Source organism: Phalacrocorax aristotelis, chromosome 2, assembly GCF_949628215.1.
Source record: "Phalacrocorax aristotelis chromosome 2, bGulAri2.1, whole genome shotgun sequence".
Taxonomy (NCBI): domain Eukaryota; kingdom Metazoa; phylum Chordata; class Aves; order Suliformes; family Phalacrocoracidae; genus Phalacrocorax; species Phalacrocorax aristotelis.
In genome coordinates this window covers 61684727-61707427 of record NC_134277.1, presented here as the reverse complement: position 1 = coordinate 61707427, position 22701 = coordinate 61684727, and the positions used below count along the sequence as shown (strand labels likewise).

General features: G+C 39.6%; 1 protein-coding gene across 3 annotated transcripts; it reads right to left on the bottom strand.

The window, feature by feature from the left end:
• Positions 1–8572: 8572 nt before the first annotated feature.
• Positions 8573–20803, bottom strand: CCDC201 (coiled-coil domain containing 201). Of its 3 annotated transcripts, none has more exons than XM_075086139.1 (3): positions 20709–20803; positions 13035–13779; positions 8573–12103 (listed from the first exon to the last, which is right to left on the bottom strand). In XM_075086139.1, the coding sequence occupies exons 2-3, from the start codon at positions 13581–13583 to the stop codon at positions 12017–12019; spliced, it is 636 nt and encodes a 211-aa protein (XP_074942240.1). In that variant the 5' UTR covers positions 13584–13779; positions 20709–20803; the 3' UTR covers positions 8573–12016. The 3 variants fall into 3 exon arrangements, with proteins under 3 accessions (XP_074942240.1, XP_074942242.1, XP_074942243.1); XM_075086141.1 differs by having other exon boundaries at positions 13035–13603; XM_075086142.1 differs by lacking the exon at positions 20709–20803 and adding an exon at positions 14998–15045.
• Positions 20804–22701: the final 1898 nt, after the last annotated feature.

Below are 22701 nucleotides of genomic sequence, written 5' to 3'. Positions count from 1 at the left end.
GTTTTTCTGAAAACCTAGGGCATGACAATTTTTACTTGCAGTTAGACTTTTCAAGCTCTAATGCTCTTTTGACCCTTTAATTTCTAATTTTTTCTTGTGCATCTGTCTTAGAAAATAATGATTCCCTTACCATTCAATGTGAAGTGAAAAATATACAGCAAAATGTCATCTTTCGTCCCTCAAAGACAAAAAGAAAACAATGCAAACCAAAGTCCCTTTCATGAAGAAAAATGAAAAAAAATACAAATGGAAAGTAGATCCAGTTGTAAAATGACAAAGACCCAAAGAGCTCATATGCATTTGTATATGTGTATGCTTGTATTCATTCACTTATCTATGTATGTCTCTCTGCCATGTTAGATAGCTTTGTATGAACAGAATTGAGGATCATTCTACTACTGACTGCTTAACGTAAGCTACTTGCCTCTGAAATGATGTACTCTGCAGTAACAGTTACCATCCTGACTGCAGATTTTGTGTCTTTAAAAAAAGAGAAGCTGAGAGGAAATAGCTTTTAATAATGCACATGAAATGTTTTTAAAAAGTATTTTTTAGCTCACCACCATAATTTCTTGTCTGACATACAGGCCTACATCACAAAACTTCCACTAGTTTCAAAAGAATCTCATTCTTCCAAAGCACTATCATGTTTTCAGGTCTTTGGCATATTTTTCCTTGCTGTGGGGTAGCTGGCAGTATCTGAGCTGCCCAGGGAATTCCTAACACCCGGCAGCCTCTTAGAAGGCAGATTTTTTCAGTTTACCCAGTAAGATAAACAAAAGATAAACAAAAAAATATCCCATAGATTATAAAACATTATGAAGGTGCGTGTGTTTTGTTTGCTTTATGATTGCAGGTCAACTCTAAATGATGGCCCAGCCCATTTTCCCTTGCTGCCTTTTGTACAGTCAAACGGAGGAAACCTAAAACTCTGCTAAAGCAAACTTTGTGAGCAGATGTCCTTCTGCACAAAAGGTAGACCCATAAAAATCAGTCCCCTCATATTTCTTTTATATAACTGTGATGAACATACATTAGAACAGGTTATGATAACTTAGGGCAGTATCAATCAACAAGGCAATGCTTTTGTATAGGCCATGGGACACCAATGAAGTGAAAGCAGTGTATATGTTTATGTAGGCTCTGTTTGATGTAATACTACAACTCATCTACCAATCTCCATCTCTGACCCTGACATTGCTTTAAAGAACATAAACAGATAAGAGACAGGAGGTTAAAAATGTCCATGATGTAAAGCTGTGTTTACTGAAGACTTTTGATGGTAATTTTTAGGTGTTCCAACTGTTGTCCCCTAAATTGAACCACTTGTCAAAAGTGAATCCTAAGCAAGGGTTACTTTTCTACAAGACTTTCCCCATTGGTTTCTCAGTAATTCTTAGCCAATGACCTCATTTTGCATGTTAAATAAGGTTTGGGATTTTTTATTCTTTTCTGTAAAGCCACATGGCGTGACTCATAGAACATAAAGTTTTATATAAGTTTGTGTACAAGTGATCTTTATTCCCTAATCACCAAAAATTCAAGTGGCTTGCCAAACGATTTCCTACTGGGACTGCTTCTCTGGATATGTTTAAAAAACCCCAAAACAAGCAGTGGAGTATCCTCATTATTTTTCTTTAGGTAAGAAACTAATCCTGAGTTCTAAGTTTAATATCCAAAACTACTGTGTGATACACACACACACATATATATATGGCATCAAGCATATGAAGAGAAACAGCTGTGCTAGAAATACAAAAAGCCCTATTCCCTTCTCTGTCATTTATTCCCTATCAAAAAAGGCTTTATTTCAGCTCTATGGATTATTAGGAATTTTTATCCAAGTAATTGGCAGTGCTTAAGTTATTGATGAATAATATGATTCAAGCATTTATTGGTTGTTAGTTGTCACTTTGTGCCAATTACATACCTGCCGTTTGGTATTATTTTTCTCTTCTAGTTGGGTAAGCATGACTTTAGAATTAGATTCTGGATACAGATAAAGAGGTGTTCCAAGTTTGTGTTGCACTAATATTCTCTAACTTTTGCAGACTAACTTCTGCAAACTAACTTTTGCTGTTTTTTTCCCCAGAAATTAGTTTTGCTAGAATGTGGGAAATATTTTATAAATACCTAAGACTGCAGAAACTCTAGTACAAGAAAAGTGAGAGGCTCTTCCCTCTAGCTAGGGAAAAGAGGAAAAAGTAATTTATTTCCTTGGTGGCACCCCAAGTGTTTGGGCACTGAGTAAAACACCTTGTTCACAATGATGTGCATGCATAGACCAGCCAGATAATTATTTTCTAAGAACTATTGAGCTCTTCTGGCAAGACAGGTCTTTTAGTCATCCTACCATGTGGTGATGGCACAAGTATGAGTTTTTCTAGCTGGAGAAATAATCCAGAAACACTTTGACAAGAGATAAAGCTGAAAGCACGCAGCAGAGTGTGAGTCCCTGTGTGGAGAGTTAATATAAAAAGGCTTCGGCTTCACCCATCCTGCTGTAGTCAGCATTACTAACCCCAGGTAGGGGTATTGCCTGGGACCACCTGAAAATGAAGTGTTTTCATTGCCTACCAGAGTGAGCTATACCTTAGCAGCAACTTTGAAAATTTTAAATGAACCCTTTAGCACTGGCTCCAGACACCTAAACCAGCACCAGCTCTTTAAACCTCTTTGTATTCTTCAACCACTGTGTCTCTCCAGGCCCAGTAACAGAAAAGAGTACCACCAAACAAGTAATGTGCACTTTACTGCAGTCCCTGAGGGCTGTAAGCACTGATGACATGAGTCTTCAGCCTTCACCACTGTTAGTTTTACTTTCTTAAGTGGTTGCTATCTTCTGCTGATAAAGGAAAAGGTGACTTTCCCAGAGATTTACTCTAAAAGCAATTTAAATATAATTGGGCTTTCAAATACATATTAAGGCATCTCATGTGAGGGACAGTTTGAGACAGTAACAGAAGGCTACTGCTTACTTTAACGTCTGGGTCTGTCACATGGGTTAAATGCCAGGATGCCAATGAAACTCTCCTTTCCTCCCCAAACTAATATATGACTTTCCAGTAATAAGCCTTTCCACATGCAGTAGGGAGAAAAGTGATGGACAAAAAGTGAGATCCAGCCCCAGACCAGGGGCATCATAGAGCCAGCAGTGTGTTCAGGTGGCCAAGAAGGCCAATGGCATCCTGGCTTGTATCAGGAATAGTGTGGCCAGCAGGAGCAGGGAGGTGATAGTACTCAGCACTGGTGAGGCTGCACCTCAAGTCCTGTGTTCACTTTTGGGCCCCTCACTACAAGAAGGACATCGAGGTGCTGGAGCGTGTCCAAAGAAGGGCAACAACGCTGGTGAAGGGTCTAGAGAATAAGTCTTACGAGGAGCGGCTGAGGGAGCTGGGGTTGTTTAGTCTGGAGAAGAGGAGGCTGAGGGGAGACCTTATGGCTTTCTACAACTACCTGAAAGGAGGTTGTAGCAAGGTGGGTGTTGGTCTCTTCTCCCTAGTAACAAGTGATAGGACGAGAGGAAATGGCCTCAAGCTGCACCAGGGGAAGTTTAGGTTGGATATTAGGAAAAACTTCTTCACTGAAAGGGTTGTCAGGCATTGGAACAGGCTGCCCATGGAGGTGGTGGAGTCTCCATCCCTGGAGGTATTTAAAAGAAAGGTAGACATGGTGCTTGAGGATATGGTTTAGTGGTGGACTTGGCAGTGATAGGTTAGCGGTTGGACTCAATGATGTTAAGGGTCTTTTCCAACCTTAATGATTCTATGATTCTATGATAGTCACAGCCAGTTACACAACTTAGGGGACAAGTGTCCGTGGGACAACAGCCAACAATAATTCATTTATATTGGTTTATACCTCATCAAATGGAACAGTGGATATTCTCTTTCACAGTAGAGAGGGTGGATTTTTAAAGGAGCTTACTGCTAACCCAAAAATGGAGGAGGCCCTGATGTTTCAAATTCCTGTTTTTTTCTTCTGAGGCTTCATGGAGGGTTTTCTCCTCCATGAGTATCTTTGGTTGTTAATACTAAAATCTAAAATGGAATTCTTTCATCTTTTTATGCTTTTAAAAATTATAATAAAAATAGGGATAAGTCATAGGATGCAGACCACAGTAAGTCAAGAGGTCCATTTTCTCTGGTTATCCATCCTATGAAGTGGGAAGCCGAAACTAGAGGAAAAACATGCCAGAACTGGGCCTGCTACAGGAACAGGGACTGGGCTGCAGGCAGAGCAGAAGACAGTAGCATGAAATTCTCACCAAGAGAGCAAGAGGGCTGTTACTGACAGCAAAACGATATGTTGTTAAAACACAAGGGCTCGTTTCTCTGGATCATTTACAATTGTTTTCTACATTTAGGTTATTCACTTCTGCACTGGCTCTTACAGAAATAAAACAGTTTGTGCAGCTGCTTTTGTCAAGAAATCTGTCCCTGCCTTTTGTTATGGGGCATTTCTGATTTCACCTATATCATTGCTATTAATTATTATTATAATATTGTTGCTAGTAATACCAAGAGTACTTTTTTAATGTTTCAGAGTCTCTACTGTTTCCCTAGAGGATGAAAGACAGGACTTTGGGACTTCAGTCAGTTCTAGAGAGCTTGAGGCTTGCATGGAGAAGTGAAACCAGGTAAGCTGCTGCTGGGATTCAGGGTTGCCTGAGCTATTCAAACATTACCACCTTTGAATTAGTGCCTGATAGTTATCAAGTGTGAAAGCTTTTGCTACTCACTGCAGCCTTAATCTACATGTATTTACTATTTCAAACTCTTTGCAGGGGATGCAAGTTCACGCTGTCCAGAGGAACAAAGATGCTCTGAGGTGCTTGCCTCTGTTTGTGACCCCTGAACCTTTTGGTGTGAGGGGGACAGGGCTTGCTTTCTGTGTGAAGAGGTAGGAGAAGAGCGTGAAAACAAATTAACCGTGAGACACAATATCCTCGTTCAGGCAGGTCACCCTCTGTGGCACCTACTCTTGGGGAAATACACCTCAGCAAGCATTTTAGAGAAAACTAAAGCTGCTAACTCTGCTTGTCAGCAGTTTTAAGGCTCCTTGAAGGAGCCTTTGTCTCTCCTTTGCAAGTAGAGACTTGAAGGGGTTAATCTAACCTGTTATTATATCAAAATCGCACTGGAGATAAGATTGAATGTCACATGAATATTTGCCTGACCTACTGTATAAATAATCTCTGCCATCAAACACAGAGATCACACAGGGTTACTGGATTTAAAAAAAAAATCAATATAATTAATGTATAATGAAACAAAGCAAAAAGCCAAAATCAGATTGTCAAAGCACCTCGTTACAGATGAAAGTAGAGTGCCTCTTTTTACAAATAGGAACTTGACTGATTTCAATAAATCACCACAATTTTGCCTTCCTTAGAAAAGCCACATGGAAAAGAATAAAACTTCTAGTGATCCACAGTTAGGTGATAGTCAGTTGTAAAAACTAAGACACACAGAGAGAATTATTAGATGTCTCAGAAGCTATTCTGTCATGAAATCTGATTAATTGAGCTGTTGCAGAAATGCTTATACATGTAACTATAAAAGTAAGACTTTTATTTTTTTGTTGTTATTACAGTTGGTGACTGGCTGACTATAACATGGTCAACATGACAAAAATAAACCACCCCCCAACACCACCTTCTCTTTAATTTAGTTTTCTAATTTTTATATATAGCACTTTTTCCCCGCTCTGATTTGGTAATTTTCCCAGTCTCAAAGATATCTACGCAATAAAAACATGTTCTGCAGACTTATTAAGTTTATGTAAAAAATACAATACACCTTTTAAAATAATCAGTTCAAGTCTTATTTTCTTATTTCTTATTTTCTTATTTCTTATTCTCTATTTCTACACTGATTTTGCATTCTGAGAAACTTTTTAGCTGTTGTGAGTCTGCTACTGTGTTTTTCCTTGCCTTATGTGTTCTCCAAATGTAGTCATCACAGTCTTCATTTTGCTGGTCTCATGTAAGGGCTTTGCTCAGTGTTTTGTTGTTTTCTTTAATCAATTTTTATCATCACTTAGTTGTGGCCAAAAAAACCCACCTGCTACTGAATATACTGATCAAGGTCAGGACACGCTACTGATTTGTATGCTTACATCATAACGTTTATAGTATAATTTCCAATCCTACAGTCTCAGTTGACTTTTTCTCAGCTAACCAGGAGTGTTCAGGATGCCAAACAGCACTTCTTTCTCCACCATCCCAGTTCCATCCCTTCTTTCTTCCCTTTAGCACAGTTACAATTATTAACACATATCCACATTAGCATATGTGTTGTAATGTGTTTTTGGTTGCAATTGCAAGCCTTCTGTCTAACTGTAATGGCTTCCTTCCCATGGTGGCAAAGCCTGTTGCTGTGTTGAACTGTGATTTGTGCAGGTTTTGGTTTTTTGTGGTTTTTTCTTTTTTTCTTAGAGAGGAGCAACAACTGCTAAAGCACCCATCTCCTTTGTATGAATACTCTCATGCAGCACCAATTTCATTTAATTGTATGCTGTATGATGCAATAAATTGCTTGGTGCTTTCTTGGCTGGGAAGTATGCTTTAAAACCCATTTTACCGAGGCATCTTGTAAGTGCTTTTTTGGATCCATCTCCTCTGCTGGTAAATTTGTCAGGAGTGCTTCCCATATTTTCATTCCTATATTTGAATTCACATCAACCTTCCATACTAGAAAGCTGGATTATTCCATTTCTAGGAAAAGAACCTTTGTTTTCCTATCCTAGACATATGAGATATTTCTTTTCCCCTTTCATTGCTGGCATCTTCTTTTTATGAGAAGATGTAAGCTTTAGGAAGCTTATGGTATCTGCCAGTGAAGAGGGTCACTACAGGGGACAAACCTACAATGACATGAAAAGCTGAAAGAAGAATCCAGTTAGAAGAGGACATACAAAGCTAGGAAAGGCCAAAAGGACAAAATGGAGGACAACAAAAGGGATCAAAATGGCAGCACCAGTAAGAAGCAGAAGAGATATGACTGATTTCTTTCTTTTTTTTCTCCCTGGGAGTAATAAAGAATGGTTTTCTCCCGTCTTCTTTCCATTTTTTCAATAAGAATGGGCTAAAACGCAAAACCCCCCAAAAACCCCAAAGAAATAAAACACCACAGATGAAAGACAGTGAGTCACTGACTTATAATGCAAGTTCAGTCTTCTTTTGTAATGACTACTTAGGCAAAGTAGAACAATGTTGACAGGTAGCACTTAAAAGCCCTGACTCCACAGTAAGTCTAGTGATGGTGTTTACTGCCTTGTGACCTAGGATGCTTGGTTTCAAGGTTCTATCTCAGATGAGAAGGGGATCTGAAATGAGTCTCTCACTTCCTAGAATTTTGTCCTGTGGGCTGCTGAAACTAAAGGCAGATAGATATACCTCCTGTCTGACTAGTGTGTGCTACACATCTCCTGCCCATGTGTCACATTTCATGGTGGAGGAGTGGGACTGATGTAAAGTACTGTGAGATCACATGGATGGGCAGACCCAGAAAGCTGGCAGCCAGAAGCTGCTGTCAAGCTCTATGAGGTTTGCATGCCCACTGGGACTGACTGCCCTATCAAACAAAATTTAATTTCATTTAGGCATTAGGTACCTACATATCAGTATGAGAACTCAGCAGCGGATCTGAGGTTTTCTGGGAGGGGGCCTGCATCCTAGGTGGTGTCCTAGGTTGTGTGCCTGTCTCTAGTTTTTAATAACATTTGAAAATTTTTCTCAATAGCTTCAACTGGTCCAACATTTCTAGGTGCCCCTAGGCTCATTCAAAACTTCAGTATGTTTGTTCATTTTTTTCTACTAAGTCAGAAATGTTGAGGAGTGAGCTGTTTTAATATGCATTGTGAACTGCAACGACAGAGCTAAGGGAGACTTTTATGCTTGGTGTCTTATAGAACAAAACACACCAAAGTACAGGTCAGTGACACTGCTGTGTGATTTATTACTCAGGGTTTTGTCTGTAGCAGGAATGTAACTGTGTTGTAACTTAGAGAGAAAAAAATATTTTTTTAAGAGTTTTCCACTTTTCCTAGTTATCCTAAAATTGTGCAGCTATGATCAGTGAAGTTCTCTGTTATTTAAATCAGAAATATGTTAAATATGTGGGCTAAATATTTTTCTCTTCAATCTGAACTTCTACAGAAATGCTGCAGCTGGGCGGAGCGCTCCCAGCTCTGTCAGCAGGAGTGTTACCATTGCTTCAGTGGGAACAAGGCTGAGCTCATAAATCCAGGGTGAAGACATTTCTGTGTCTTCCCTCTGTTCTTGGTAGTGTTTTTGTTCTTCTCCATCCAACATCATGCTTAGTCACCATCAGCAGGTAGATTGCATAATATCCGTTCAGAGGCAAGTGTACTGAAAACAGTTCCCTAGGTCAAGGTCATAGCTTAGCTTCTAAAGGAAAAATACTGCCCTAAAAGAACACCCTCAGTGGGAAGGCTGTTCTGAACTTACAAACATATTCAGTGTTGCATTTGAAAGCCAGGACAAATGCAAGGCTCAACAACCTGTTGCAACTCTGATTCACATTCATCCATGCAGAAAAAGGGCATTTTATTTTACAAAACATGATGCCTTGGGGGTTACCTTCTCATAAGAATCTGGTGTCTGTAGTCCCTAATCTTTTCCAGCCTCAGCACCTGCAACCCATACTTAAGGTCAGTAATAATTAGAGGGGCCTATTTTTGAGGGATTGGACTCTATGGCTTCCTTTAAGTTGTTGGGGTTTTTTGGTTTTGGTTTTGGTTTTTTGTTTTTTTTTTTTTTTGTTACGTTGTGGTGGCATTGCAATATAAATATGCATAAAGGAACTTTGCACATGAAGAGAGTTGCTAACCAAACAGTAATTCACCATTGTTACCACTAGAGGATGAACATTAAACAGCACTGAAACTGCTTACTGCTAGTGCCTTTTACAAAGCCTATTCTTTTTAAAGTATATGTGTATCCTAGAACAGAAAACTAGCTGTATCATTAAACTTAAACGTTAAACTGCAGCAGTCTTGGGAACCTACTGGAGAAACAAAAGAAAATGCAAACCCTGTAAACAAAAGAAATACTAGGTTTGGTTGGTTTTTATTTCATTTTGCCCCAATGGATATACTTATATGTAAAGTACAACAATAGTAGTGCAGTTTTACATGTGTAGTTTGATATATGTAGATCCATATTCTCTAACATTGTAGCTTTTAAAAATTAGAGACAAGCCTTTCTTTCACTAGGGAATAACATGTAGTATAGTACTATATAGGCCTAGTTGAAGTCCCTTCGTATTCTAACCTATAATTAACAATAATACTGTTGATGTAGAGTATCAGACACCTTTCAGAAAATGCCTGAAGTACCAATAAATTTTATTAATATTTTCTCATGAAAGGCTATCAAAGCAATATTGTGACTTTTTCAAATTCATGAGGACCTAACTCACTGCAAGATAAATGCTATACAGTCTTTTGTATTTCTTTTTAAACATTCCAAAGAGAGGAAATAGAAGTGGATTCCAAAATCCTGAAAGCCCCAGTGTCATCTGTCTGCCTGATACAGCTTCAGAACTTGCAAAGATCCAGTCAAAGTCAATTCTGGGCAATTTCTTTCCCTCCACTGAGGAAAGTCTCTGGGATTTTATTGGCACCAACTAGTTCCATGAATTTGGCAAGGCAGTAGCCTTGTTTTCTGGAAAACTTTCCCAGCATTTACTGTGTTCTGAATCTTAGAAAATTTTGCACTGAAGTTGGCGCAAACTCAGACTTTGTAGATGTTAAGCAGCCATATTCCCTGGATTCCTCTTGCATTTGTTGTAGCCCAAAGCAGGGCCTGAGAAAGACTTTCCCAGCAACTACAACCCTAGCCTGCTAAGGGATGGAACTTGGTCCAATTGGCCTTTAATGACCTTTCTACTTCGCCTAGCATCATACAGGGGGTCAGCCTAGCTAGAAAAAGGCACTTAGGGGTATGGCAGCTGAGTCTGAGTTTTGGCAGAAGACTGACATCAGGTACTGGAGGGTATCAGAATAACTATCAGATGGGCAAAGAATCCAGCAGTGAAAAGCAGGCTTGGAAGACAGATGACTTCTATATCTTATAATGAAGGAAGCCACTAGAGGCCAGACTGGAGAATAAATTAGATGGAGACATTTAAAGACCAAGGAACTGGATTGGCTCAGGAGCCAAGAGTGACTTTGAGAGGTGATTGGGAGAGAGAAAAGCAGAAACAGCATCAAGACTTTCTGAGACCACGATGAGAAGCCTGAAGAAGGAAAAAGTGGAACTGGCTATCTGGGAAGGTACAAATAAACAAGAGACAGAACTGGGTCATTTGGATTAAGCATTGGGTCATGTGACTGGACTAATCTGTGCTTGTCCCAAGGGTAAAGGAGGGTTTTACGCTAACCTTGCACTTGCCTGATCTTAGTTCAGCCCCTGGCACAAATCATAGAGGCTGATGAAATGCCTGCAAGCTCAAGGGGAATAGCAGCACATCTGCAACTATGCCTATTTTATCTCGAAAGCAGCTCAGGATCTACACCAGCCAGGAGCTCCCAGGTTGCCAGAGGAACCTGTGGAGGCCAGACAAGCAGCCTGGATAACACACACAAATACCAGAATATTAACTAAACTTCAAACCAAGTGAGCCTGCCTTGGCTAGTGACCTGAGGGGCAATGTCACGCCACTGCCTGGCTACCACAGAAAGCCAGGTCTGCGGACAAGGCTGTTCTGAGAAACTGAAGAGTTTCACTTCAGGAATCATTAACAAAAACATCCTAATTCCTTTTAAATCCTCAGAGAGGTTGTAAAAGCACAACTCCACTCTTGCATTTTTGAGCATAACACAGCTGCTATTGGTTAGCCTGGCTCATAATGTTGGCTTAAGCCATGCTTCTGCTTATCTGCCATCTTAGACATGAGATATTACATGTTTCAATGTGTGAGAAGGAAATGCAAAATCTTCCTTTGCCTCTGTCCTTAGTTTGCAGCTTCATTTGAACAATACCTCTCCTCTTTTGGGATAATTAGGTAGTGCCTGGGACTGGACTGACAAAATCAGTATAGCCAGGAAAGTGTTTGTGCTAGAGCCACACAAGTACAGCAATATGTGTGTACACATGGTAAATCTGGACTGGGTCCCTACTGCTGATGCCCCATAGGTCACTTAGAAGTGTTAAAATCTGCCTAAAGATTAAATAACAGACAGCAGTAGGAACTAACATGAGCATTATGCTTTTTGCATCACTTCTTGATTGGTGCTTTAGAAAGAGCTGCTGTGAGCTAAATTGCCATTTTTCCAATACAGTTGTCAGGGAGACACCCTTCTTCCCCACATGCAGCAGCTCTAGAGAAAAACAGAAAACCCATACCCCCCCAACACACACAGCTGAGCATTAAGGACCTCCAATGCAACAGTGAGATGCATCTACAATCCAGGGCTGGGGTAAACTAATTTTGAATCAAAACTTCAAAACAAACTGTAATTAGTAATCCCTAGAGGCTAACTTCCCTCCTTTGTGCCTCTCACTATTTCCTTATCTCCCCAGCTAGCAGTAAAAAACATTCCTGATTGCATCAGTTTTGATTACTCTTTAGATGAGGGGATTCTCCTTTGGCTAACCATGATTGCACTCTATATGGCCACCAAGACTTTGTCACTTAAGGAACATCAGCAACCTTACCAGATTTGAACACTACACAAAGAAGTACAGTCAGAAAGAGCTGTGGCAGGGTGAGGAATGATTCTTATATAAAGTTCTCCCTCCTTTGTTCCAGGCCTTCAGCCATTATAAATTAACATTGGCTGTCATGCAGAGGAACTTCTTAATTTGTACTCAACTCCTGTTAGATTTTAGAGGCAAAGAGAGTCGCAAAACAAACAAACAACAAAGAAAGAAAATTTTGGAAGGAAAGAGGAAGTCTAACAGGCACTATAGTCAGGTGTGTGATTTATTGAAACCAGCTATTCCCACAGGAAGGATGGGATAGTACTAGTTTCATAGGTAATTCAATCAAGCTTCTTCAATTGTCAGTTCATGTTCAGTTGCTTCCTCAATGTTTTTAAGCTGACGAAGCACCCATTCTCTTTGTTTCTTTCTCTGTTATAGAAAAGAAAATATTATTTAGTCAACCTGATCCATTCAGATATCACCTGCTTTAAAAAAAATAATAAAACAAAAAAGAACAACACACCAAACAACATAGAGAAAGACATTATGAACCTAACTGGATTTTGGCTGAAGTTTTCCATTTGTTTTAAGTTAAGAGGCCTTTAGTCTCAGAGCGAGCAAGTTTTCCTGAGTTTCTAACACACCCTTTAACAATATGGTACAGAGGAAAAACCAAATTAGAAAAGTATTTTATGGCTTTGCACTGACATGACAGCCTTCAGAGTCTAACTCTGCTGCCTCCCTTACCTTTCTATGGGCTTTCCACATGGCCCTTGCCAATAATCAAAGTTCTAGGAAATTGAGTTCTTGAGCTCCCCAGAACAAAGACAGACCTGCATAAGGTCCATTAACCTAAGCTTTCCTCAGAAAACTGTACACTAATTGAAGTACTGCATGCAAAACCCCATTTGCAATGACTAGCATTTTTAAAAAGTACTATGATTTGGATTAAACAAAGAAGGTAGTAGATTATTTGTTTCTCCAGTTTTAGTTTACTTGCCAACATTAAGAAACCTGAGAATTTAGATCACTGATTTCTTCCCATTCTTAGGTTTCTCCTAAAGAAAGATATATTTAAAAGGGTACTTTTGTACTAGTGTACACAACTAGTCACGCAAGTTCATAAGCTGAGACAAGCGCTGGTTTGGAAGACTGCATCCCATCCAGTCTGTGATTAGGAATGACACCACAGAGTCTAGCAGATTATGACCCAATTCATAAATATACATTCTCAGTGGTAAAGTTGTGGACATGTTCTGTAACTAAAATATTCCCATATTACCACAACAATCTGTTTATATTCAGCATTAATAGGAAATTGAATAGCTTAGGTATTTCATAACTAAGGGTAAGCAATTACCACAAGAGCTTTATAAATTTTCTTCTTTCTTGGTTTTACTATTGGGAGGTCTTTTATCCCTGGTATTCCAGTAACAAGCCATGAGGGTCCACTCTTGGGAGTTACTGCAGCCTCCTCAGATGCTTTGGTAGAAGCTTCAGTTTCCATGTTTGGGTCAACTTTGTCACTTGGCTCTTCATTTGATTCTCCAGAGGCCAACACTGTGGAAAGTCTTCTTCTAGAAAATACAACCCGAGAGCTTTGGCTTATCTCTTTGTTTAATTCTTGTGAGTCAAACACCGTTGAAAGCCTTTTTGGGGAAATATGAGGGATATATGCTTCAACACCTACTAATGACACTTGAGCTAATGATCTACTTCGATTTGATTTTGGCACTGGAGATCCATAAACTCTCTTACTGGTATCTTGGTCCTTGATTGACTGATTTGTCAGATCTGTAAGAGATGTCATTGTTCTTGAAAGCATCGAGTCCACTGGAGTACTGTGTTTCACCATTCTCTTTTTCAGGGATCTTTTAACATTCAGAAAAGAATCTTCTTCCTCTGACATCTTGAAGTCAGATTTATTGTCTTAAGAAAAAAAGAAGAGAAAATTGTGTCACTGCTCTCATAATGAGAGATGCCCCGTAAGGTGTTCAGCTGCTGCAAAAACAAATCCAAGGTGTTCCTATTTTTGTGTCTGCATTCTGCCTTCACATGGAATTTATCCCTTTTATAGATCAATGTTCTTCAAGGGTTTGGAAGAGCTGTGTTGAGAACAGACGTTAGAAGATAGGTGGTCACTAATCTGACATTTGGCTTACTTTGATCCCAAAATAACTATGTTCTGCACAAATCTGTTTTCAAATGAATTTACAACAATGGCAAACATTCCCCATAACCACTTGCCAAACCCCAACAAAAAAGAACTTGTCTTCTTACACGTGGAGAATCCTAAGATAAATATATCCAGCTTAAGATATATTTAAGATAAATATCTTAATTATATGAGCAGTTAAGTACTTCTAGTAACTGTTGAACTCTTTGCTTTCATGAGGCAGTTCAGTTATTTCACACAGGTTGATTGCATGACACTCATCAAGGAGAAAATACATTTTAAGTGCCTGTATTCTAGGCCCTATAAATCAAAGGCCTCAGCAAGGCTGTCTGTGTGTAGGGAACACAATGATGAAGAGGGACACAGAAGGACAGGGAAGTATGTTTACTGAAGTAAAAAGACATCAGATCTCCATTCCTTGTCAATGTTTTGCACCTGTGTAGGGTGCACTTTGTGTTTCTACAGAACAGGAGACAAGGGGTAGAGCAATGACCCTTCAATACAGCAAGTCAGGTGTTTTGTGGACCCGCACCCCACTCCCCCTTAGAAAGGGGTGGGGACGGGGCATAAACCCCAAACCCCGTTATCACTTTTATTTGGATACTCTTCTCACTCCTTAACAACACTATCTTGTATGATACACTATACACAGTACTCAGCCTACAGACACTGCCTTTTTTCCTTTTCTGTTCAACTCAATTGACTTCCCTTAGTCTTTATCACAGAAGCTTACCGGCAGTAAACCTGCATGATTAAACTTAGAGGGGGAATAAAGAGTTTACAACCACCCCCACAAGCCCATCCTCAGCTACCTACTTTGATGGCTTGCTGTTACCCATTAAAATTTAGGTAGTCAATTGAACAATACTTTTTATTTGACGTTAGTTCTTAAAGAATGTTTTCAACCAAAGCTTCTGAGAAAAACAACAAAATCTTTTTTCTTTCACACTTTTCTGTGCTTTAGAGTTACATATATACAAGCAACAAAATTTTTTCTGTTCAGTTGTTTTAGTAGCACCACCACAGATAAAGGAGGAGAGAATTCTAAAAACAACAGAGATAAACCATTTAAGAATGTCAGAGTCTACCATGGAGAATATATCTTGCATCAACTTCGATAAAAAGAAAACAACCTTACCAGACCTACCACATTTCCCACTGATTTCTTTCACAGCTTCTCAGGTGCTCTGTCATCAGCTGCTACTTCACTTCTTATAGCCCTGCTAGCATCCCAACATCCTTTGCTGCAGAGACTCCCTAAATCACACATTTAACATTTTTTAGGAGTTTCAGCAGTGCTGGTAACTGCATAAACTACTAAATAGAAATCTAGGACTAATTAGTCATAGGAAAATGGACTAGGCAACTTATCTATGTGCTATGTTTATTGCTTTTTAATCTCTGCTGCTTGCTGCCTATTTAAATCACTAAAATACATCTTGTGGTTAATTGGCTTCAAATGGCTGCTTAAGGCACAGTGAGGATGTATGTTGATGCAGTTATTTTCTCACTGCTTCTCTTGCCCAAAATATAAATGAGAAAATGAATGTTAAATCTGCCATTAAAAAGCTCTTCTTTTAGGAAAATGGGCAGTGAGAGTAAACTGAAGATTATTTTGCGACAGTCTGAATTTCACAGTGTTTACTGCTAACAACTGTGGAAATGCTAGCATTTTATCTTGAAACAAGTGGTTTCAAAGTGTCAGCTCTTAGATGATAATTGCATTGATCTAAAATGGTATGGTTCAGGTGGAGAACCATAATCTTTAATGCCAGGGAAAAGCAGCTGGACTGTACCAGCCATGCTGAATTGCAAGTCAGCTCTGTGGTGGATGGCAGTTTACAGCCACAAAACTGTAGAGCAAGCACAGGTATGAGGGAGCATGTGCACAAATATTGGGGTAGCCCCTTTTAACAAAGTGTGACCTGTGGACCTTTACAATCTAAGCTGATCAGACAGACCTAATTTCAGGGCTTTATGCGGGTGACCTTGGGTTGTAGAGTGCATCTAGCACAGAAGAGGGGTGAAGGGCTGATCTTGCCAGCATTTGAACTTGTTGTTCCAGGGAGTCTGGGCATTTCAACCCAATCATAAACCACCCTCTCTTGCTGCATTAATAATTGCACTATGAATAGACAATTGGAGTTACCAGTTCAATATTTAGGAATAACAGTCTGTCAGTATATGGGGAAAGTTGCTAGGTTTAAATTATGTGCCCCTAAGGAACTAAAAGAGAGCTTGAGAAATGGAGACACTTTACAATCACATGAATTGCACAAGTAAACATCCTGGAAATAAATAGTCTGTCCAGGATAAGCTATTTATTTCCTAAACTCCCAGGAGAGGTTCCTACAGGAATATTTTGAAAAGTAAACAAAACCTATTTTAAGATATTTGTGGTTGGACAAAAAAAAAAGGTCTCAGTCCTTTATAAACATAGAAGAAGCTAGACCAACCCTTACCTCATTTTGAATATTAGTAGTTGGTTTTCAAACTAGTGGCCTTGTGGCTTGGTGAGCAAACCCACCAGGTCAGCCATACTGTACCTTGCAGAGCTTGGCAAGCCAGTTCCTTATATAGCACAGAGTGGAGAGTCATGTCTTGGCATAATGTTTCAATGTTTGCACTCTCTTGCTGTGTCAGTGGGACATAATATTGCCTCTCCCAGCGAGGCAGTGATGCAAACAATGTTGTGCAGCATAAGCCTGCCCGAGAAGCTCTTTGGTGGGTCTGAGCAAATTTGACATCATTTCACTGGACCCCTTAAAAAACTCCTGGCCTTGGCTTCCAGCTTCTGCTTTGCCCTCCTTGCCATGCTTGCCCTCACTTTCTAGTGTATCCTTTTCATGGCACCTTACAATCCACCAGTGCTGTCTGTAGCTACCTCATCTGTATGCTTACCTTCCATAGCCTTTTCCTACAAACCTCTTAAAAAATAACCTTTCATAACCTTTCCCTTTCCTGCAAAGCCATTACTTGCCATTTCCTCTAGTTCTTTGCTCAGAAGTTCTCAGGATATAAATTAGGAGATTTGCACGTTGTTCTTACTGTTAGCCATGGTTTCTTTTATGTCCTAAAGATTCAGCTTTTTATGAAGTGGTGGCAGGATGTTATAGAGAACAGAAAGGACATAACTATGCAGAGATCAGACAGAAAAGAGTCCAAAATTAATGCAAGCATGCAGACCTCAGCAGATCAGCTGCAATGATGATATTACCTTGGCCTCAGTGTATCTGTAGGCTGGACATGAAACACCCAAGCTCTGGCATGAGTGGCATCTTGAAGTCTTCTTGCAGCTTTCATATGACACATACTGTGTCCTGCACTCACACCTATTCATTATGAACCATTCCTTTACTGAAATTACATTCCTTGGTATGACCGTCTTCCTCCTCAGCATTGTCTACCTAATATTTTGGAGTAATTACTCCATAGGTCTGGATCCAGCTGTTTGGTCTATGTTTACACACCCTCCTTTCTTTTGCTGTCTGATGCAAGATGGCACACAATTCTAGCAATATTATTAGGCACCTCTGTATATATTATATCAAACCTCCCACTGCTTTATGTTTATGGCTTGAAAGATTCTTTTGTTGATCTCATTTTAGGAGATAACTTCATCTCCCTTTCTAAATTTGTTCCAAAAATACGAAACCCACATAAGAAATTATTTAAACGTTTTTACTGCATTCCCCCGTAGGAAACATTAATTCTTAATATTTTTACTTCCAAAACCAACAAAAGTGGGGAAAAAAAAAACAGCACAGTGTTTTGTTCAAATTTCAACCCTTTCATTCCAGTTGAAATGCATGAATTCACTTCAGAGATGTGTGAGTTTGAGGAGGCCTCATCTGGAAGAGGATGAAACTGGAATTATTTCTCAGATTTCAAAGGAATAACATACATATAGGAGCATAAAGGGACACCCTTTTCCCTTAGTGTTCTGGTCTAATCTGAAAGACTACACTTCTTCAATTGCTGCTCTGTTAATTTGTTCATTGCCCACTCTGATGATATTGCCAAACTGTTTTCCCGAAGGGAACTCGGATGCTGAACCAGCCCTTAGCTCATATGCTTCCCTAACATATTATTTTGAATTGGATATATAATTCTAGTTTACAAAGTCAAAAATCTTGCAAAAGTGTCCAAACAGTTAGGAGATAGGTGCTATCTTTCCTGGGCAGAACACTATCAGGCCTTCTGTCTCATCTTGTGACTAGTCTTATGTTTTTTGGTGCAGAGGGTGATTCCACAAGGAAGTACATAATAAGCAGTAGAAGTTGGTAAGTGGAGCTCAGCACTCTACTCTGATGACCCATGGTGGGGTTCTCCATTGTTTGGAGAACTGGAAGGAAGAAGAAAGAGCCAGAAAAAGCATACAAATTGTGGTGGGGAGTAAAAGGAGGATAAAAAGAAGAAGAAATGAACAAAAAGATGAAGATGCTTTTCTAAATTTAAAGCCATGTGGAAAGAATAAATTAGAAGAAAGATTAAAGGACTGGGCAAGACAAAGATAAAAATAAAAAAAGAAAGGAAGTTAAACTGTATTTCCTAGATGATTTAGAAGACTTAGGCCCACGTTATGAGTTGTTTATGGATGAAACCCCATTAAAATGCAAATCTGATTCAAATTTCCATAATCTATTCTTCCTGTTTCTGAATTTTCTGTATAGGAAAGTTAAAGAGGAGTGCTCTAAGACTGCTGATCAGGCTGAACTCAGTGAAAACAACATTGGAACATCTCATTTGTTGACATGAAGGCTGAAAGCAGCAGAGAGCATCATCGTGAACTAACCTCTGCAGATGCAGTGTCTCCCTTTCCAGCACTGTGTCTTTCCAGTGTATTTCCAGCATTATGGTACAGTGGGGCATGCAAAATGAGCAGAACCTCTGTCCCACTGAATCACAAGCTCCTTGGGCAGCCACAGACATTGAAATAGAAACAGTCCAACACTTCCTGTGGTCTTCGCCTCTTTAGGTACATAAAGCTGCACAGAGAAACCCAGTGGAACTTTTCAAAAGCACCTTAGCACTTTATTTCCACTTGCTTCAGTAGGAATTAAATGCCTGGGCACTACTGAAAATTCTGAGGTTTGTGGTAGGGGGGATAGTAATTTTGTATATTTGTTCTGAAGGCACTTGAATAGAATAGAATAGAATAGAATAGAATAGAATAGAATAGAATAGAATAGAATAGAATAGCTTTTATCAGTTGGAAGGGACTTACAATAATCATTGAGTCCAGCTGCCTGACCACTTCAGGGCTGACCAAAAGTTAAAGCATGTTATTAGGGGCATTGTTCAAATGTCTCTTAAACACTGACAGGCCTGGGGCATCAACCACCTCTCTAGGAAGCCTGTTCCAGTTTGACTACTGTCTTGGTAAAAAAATGCTTCCTGATGTCCAGTCTAAACCTCCCCTGACAGATGAAGCTTTGAACCATTCCCACATGTCCTGGCACTGGATCCCATGAAGAAGAAATCAACAGTTCCCTCTCCACTTACCCTCCTCAGGAAGCTGTAGAGAGCCATGAGGTCACCCCTCAGCCTCCTTCTCTCCAAACTAGACAAACCCAAAGTCATTATCTGCTCCTCAGAGGACATGCCTTCCAGCTCTTTCACCAGCAAAACCTTTGCTGAAACCTTCAGAAACCAAGGGCTATGTGAATCCTTTGTGGTCTGTTAAACAGTAATTTTCAGTGCCTGAAAATTACTTACATATATTTATGAACTTGCTCACTAGCAACTTTAAAGTTTTCGCCTTCTGGAAGACTTTCCCCATAGTTGGTAGAATTCTGCTGAATTCTGATTATTGGAGAAAAATATGGCATTATTTATGGCGGTAGTGTGGAAGTGCTACCTTTGCAACTACTGGAACATCCCATTTTTCAGTATGGCAACGACCTTTTTTTCTGGCCAGAGGCAAGGTCTTTGGCTACAGCGTCCAAGAACAGACCTAAGTGTGATACAATTCTCATTCCAAATCCTATCATAGGAGCATCTCATAAGCAGCTTGAGAGGAAGGCTTTAGTGAATCCTGAACAGATGGTTTGAGCGTTTCATGAGCTATCAAGATGGCTCTGTACCGGTAATACACTGAGTCATGATGTGTGCTTCAGGTTATGTATTTCTAAGGATTTTGGGTAGTATACCTCTGCTGTGACTGGATCTGTCCAGCTGGACATTGAATCTGGTTTTGCGCACTCAAAACTACAATCTTGATATACTTAATGAGGTTTCACAGCTGCTCAGAAAGTCAAACCCTTATTTAAATATCTAAGTCACCTTCCATATGATTCATTTCAGTGAGAGTTGAGGAACAATGAGGCTTGGCTCTTTGTCTCTGAACCATTGTAAATATTCTTAAATGATTTTAATTTAGACGTTGATGTTACAAAATTTTCACCTCGGTCCATCAATTGCAGGGAATTGAAAGTAGTGTTCTAACAGCCAATTTTTTTTCTCCTTTAATGTAACATTAGGACTGAGTAAATAAAATCCTTAATGAACACACCTTTATCCCTTATAGACAAGTTCAGTGCCACACCCTCCCTCAGCATGGACCAGGTCTGGCCTCAGATGCAGTACTCAGTGTCTATGTAAGAGGAGGATTAAGCTGTACATATTTAAAGATGCTACTATCTTAAGATCAATTATAAAACCTTAAGGCATTGAAAATTGGTTAAACAAGGTTATAATATACAAGTAGCCACACTAAAACCATTGTGGGGAATAACAAACTGATAAAAGTATCTTTTTTATCCAAAGGTCTGGAGGATCAATATTTAACTTCTAAAAGTCTAATTACCTCAGTAGTAAGAAACTAGGTACACTTTAATAGCAGTAGAGGTCACTGACCTTGATAAAATCAATGTGCCACCACCTGCCGTTGTAATTACGTCAATGACTCCTCTTCATTATATGCCTATCCACTTCAGTCTTACCAGAGTGCCACAATGTGTTCTATCTGCATGTTGTTTATTCACTAGACAGTGTCCTATACACTTTCTACGTGTTTCTACACCCCAGAAGTCAATCTGAGTTAATATTCAACTGGGCCTTTCCTCAGTAACTTGCTGTGTGTTTTCTGATATGACTGCTCCTTTCTAATTTTGTTGGCAGTGCTGCTGAGGAGCACATAATATTACTGCCAAAGTTCAATAAACATACACAGTAACTATAGAGTTTGGGGGAAAACAGTCGGTGGTGCTTTCATGACCTTTGGCAACAGTATGAGCACAGTTTGGCCAATGCCAAACAAATGTCTGACTTCAAATCTCTCAGCGACCAGAAAATGATGGATTTGCTTTACTTTATTACATCTAATAATAAACAAAAAATGCTGTGTTTGTGCAGTGCAGTAACGTGGTCAGACTGAGTGTAGTCCTGTGCAGGAGGTCAGGCCAGATGAATATCAATGGCTCTTTCTTGTTGTATTAGAACTGGGCAGACAAATCCCCAGGTAGTCTGAGATGAGGGAATGCTAATGAAGTCATTGGAGTCCCACTGACTTAGTGAAGCAGAAGATTTGTGATACAGAAGCCTATCTGCTTCCTCTGTGGTGGTGTAGTAATTGATATATTACACTGTCTCTATGAAAGCCCTCATTAGCATCTTCAGACAATGCCTAGTAAATGGAAAGGTAAATATTCACAATAATCATGACTACTTCTTCATCACTACCTCCTTCTACTTCTTCACTGCTAGTTCGCTAAGGCTAAATCTAATAATAGTGGACCAATGTCTGGTTATAAGTATAGAAACAACATAAGCCTGGGAGGCTCATATTAACGTAATGTTAAAAGCCAGTTTCTGTTCTCTGAGCCTTGAGCCTGAAAACCTATGCAAACTACTGTTGCAACTGATAGCAGAAATAATCTGCACAGGACTGGATGTTTAGGATCAGATCAGGACTCTTAAGTAGCCTGGCTATACCTCAAGATCCCCATCCTCAAATGCTCTCTCCATAGTTCAGTGGGTTTAATGAGAGCCAGAATTGTCACAGACAATTTCCACTATATGGCTTACTTTCCAGCTATGGCTGTTTTTCTGTCAGAACAGCCCAAACAAGAACATGGTCCATGACTGGTACCTGTGTAATTGTTTCCTTCCATTGAACATCATGTTCCGCCAGCAGAAACAGTGCATTAGGTGACACGCTGCCCTAGGGAATGGCTGCAAAACTGGAAGGCTTTGACATAGCTACAATGGCAATGCACCAATAATGCTTGGACAATGTACACAATGTTCTCATTTTCTGTTCTCCCCTTCCCCCTATTTCAAATTGACCATATCCTTTGGTAACATTTTTGGACAAGAACACCAGTTCCAGTCCTGGGTGGTTCATGATATTGAAATGCAGTGTCTCTGGAATTTCTCATTTGGGGACTGCATTTCTATAGCATAAACCACCCACAACTGGAACTGGTGTTCTTGTCCAAAAATGTTACCAGAGAATATAAGCAACCTACTGTTGATACTACCTCATTGTTTAAGCAAAACAAATTCTCATACTGTGTGATTATGTCTCTGAAGTGATTCAGCTGTGTAATGGGGCATGGCAGAAAAATGTTTCCAAGTACCTGACCTGGGTCATTAATCCAGATTGTACACTCTGTCATTAACATATGCGTGTGTATGCACATATTTTATATACGAATATATATAGCTCTGTGTGTATTTATATGTACATAAAATCCCCCAAAACAACACAGGGAGGGTTGCACACTTTAGAATTAAGAGAAAGACTTAAAGTACCAATGTGGCAGAATAGGTCCAATGAAAGATGAAGGCCAGATTTTCAGTTTATGTCCTTTTGACTTCAGTGGAGATATTCTGGTTGACACTTAGG

Coding starts and splice junctions, on each gene's coding strand:
- CCDC201 (XM_075086139.1), bottom strand. CDS start 13,583: ATGTCAGAGGAAGAAGATTCTTTTCTGAATGTTAAAAGATCCCTGAAA. Junction 12,104..13,034: donor AAATTTATAAAGCTCTTGTG/GTAATTGCTTAC, acceptor TTTCTATAACAG/AGAAAGAAACAAAGAGAATG.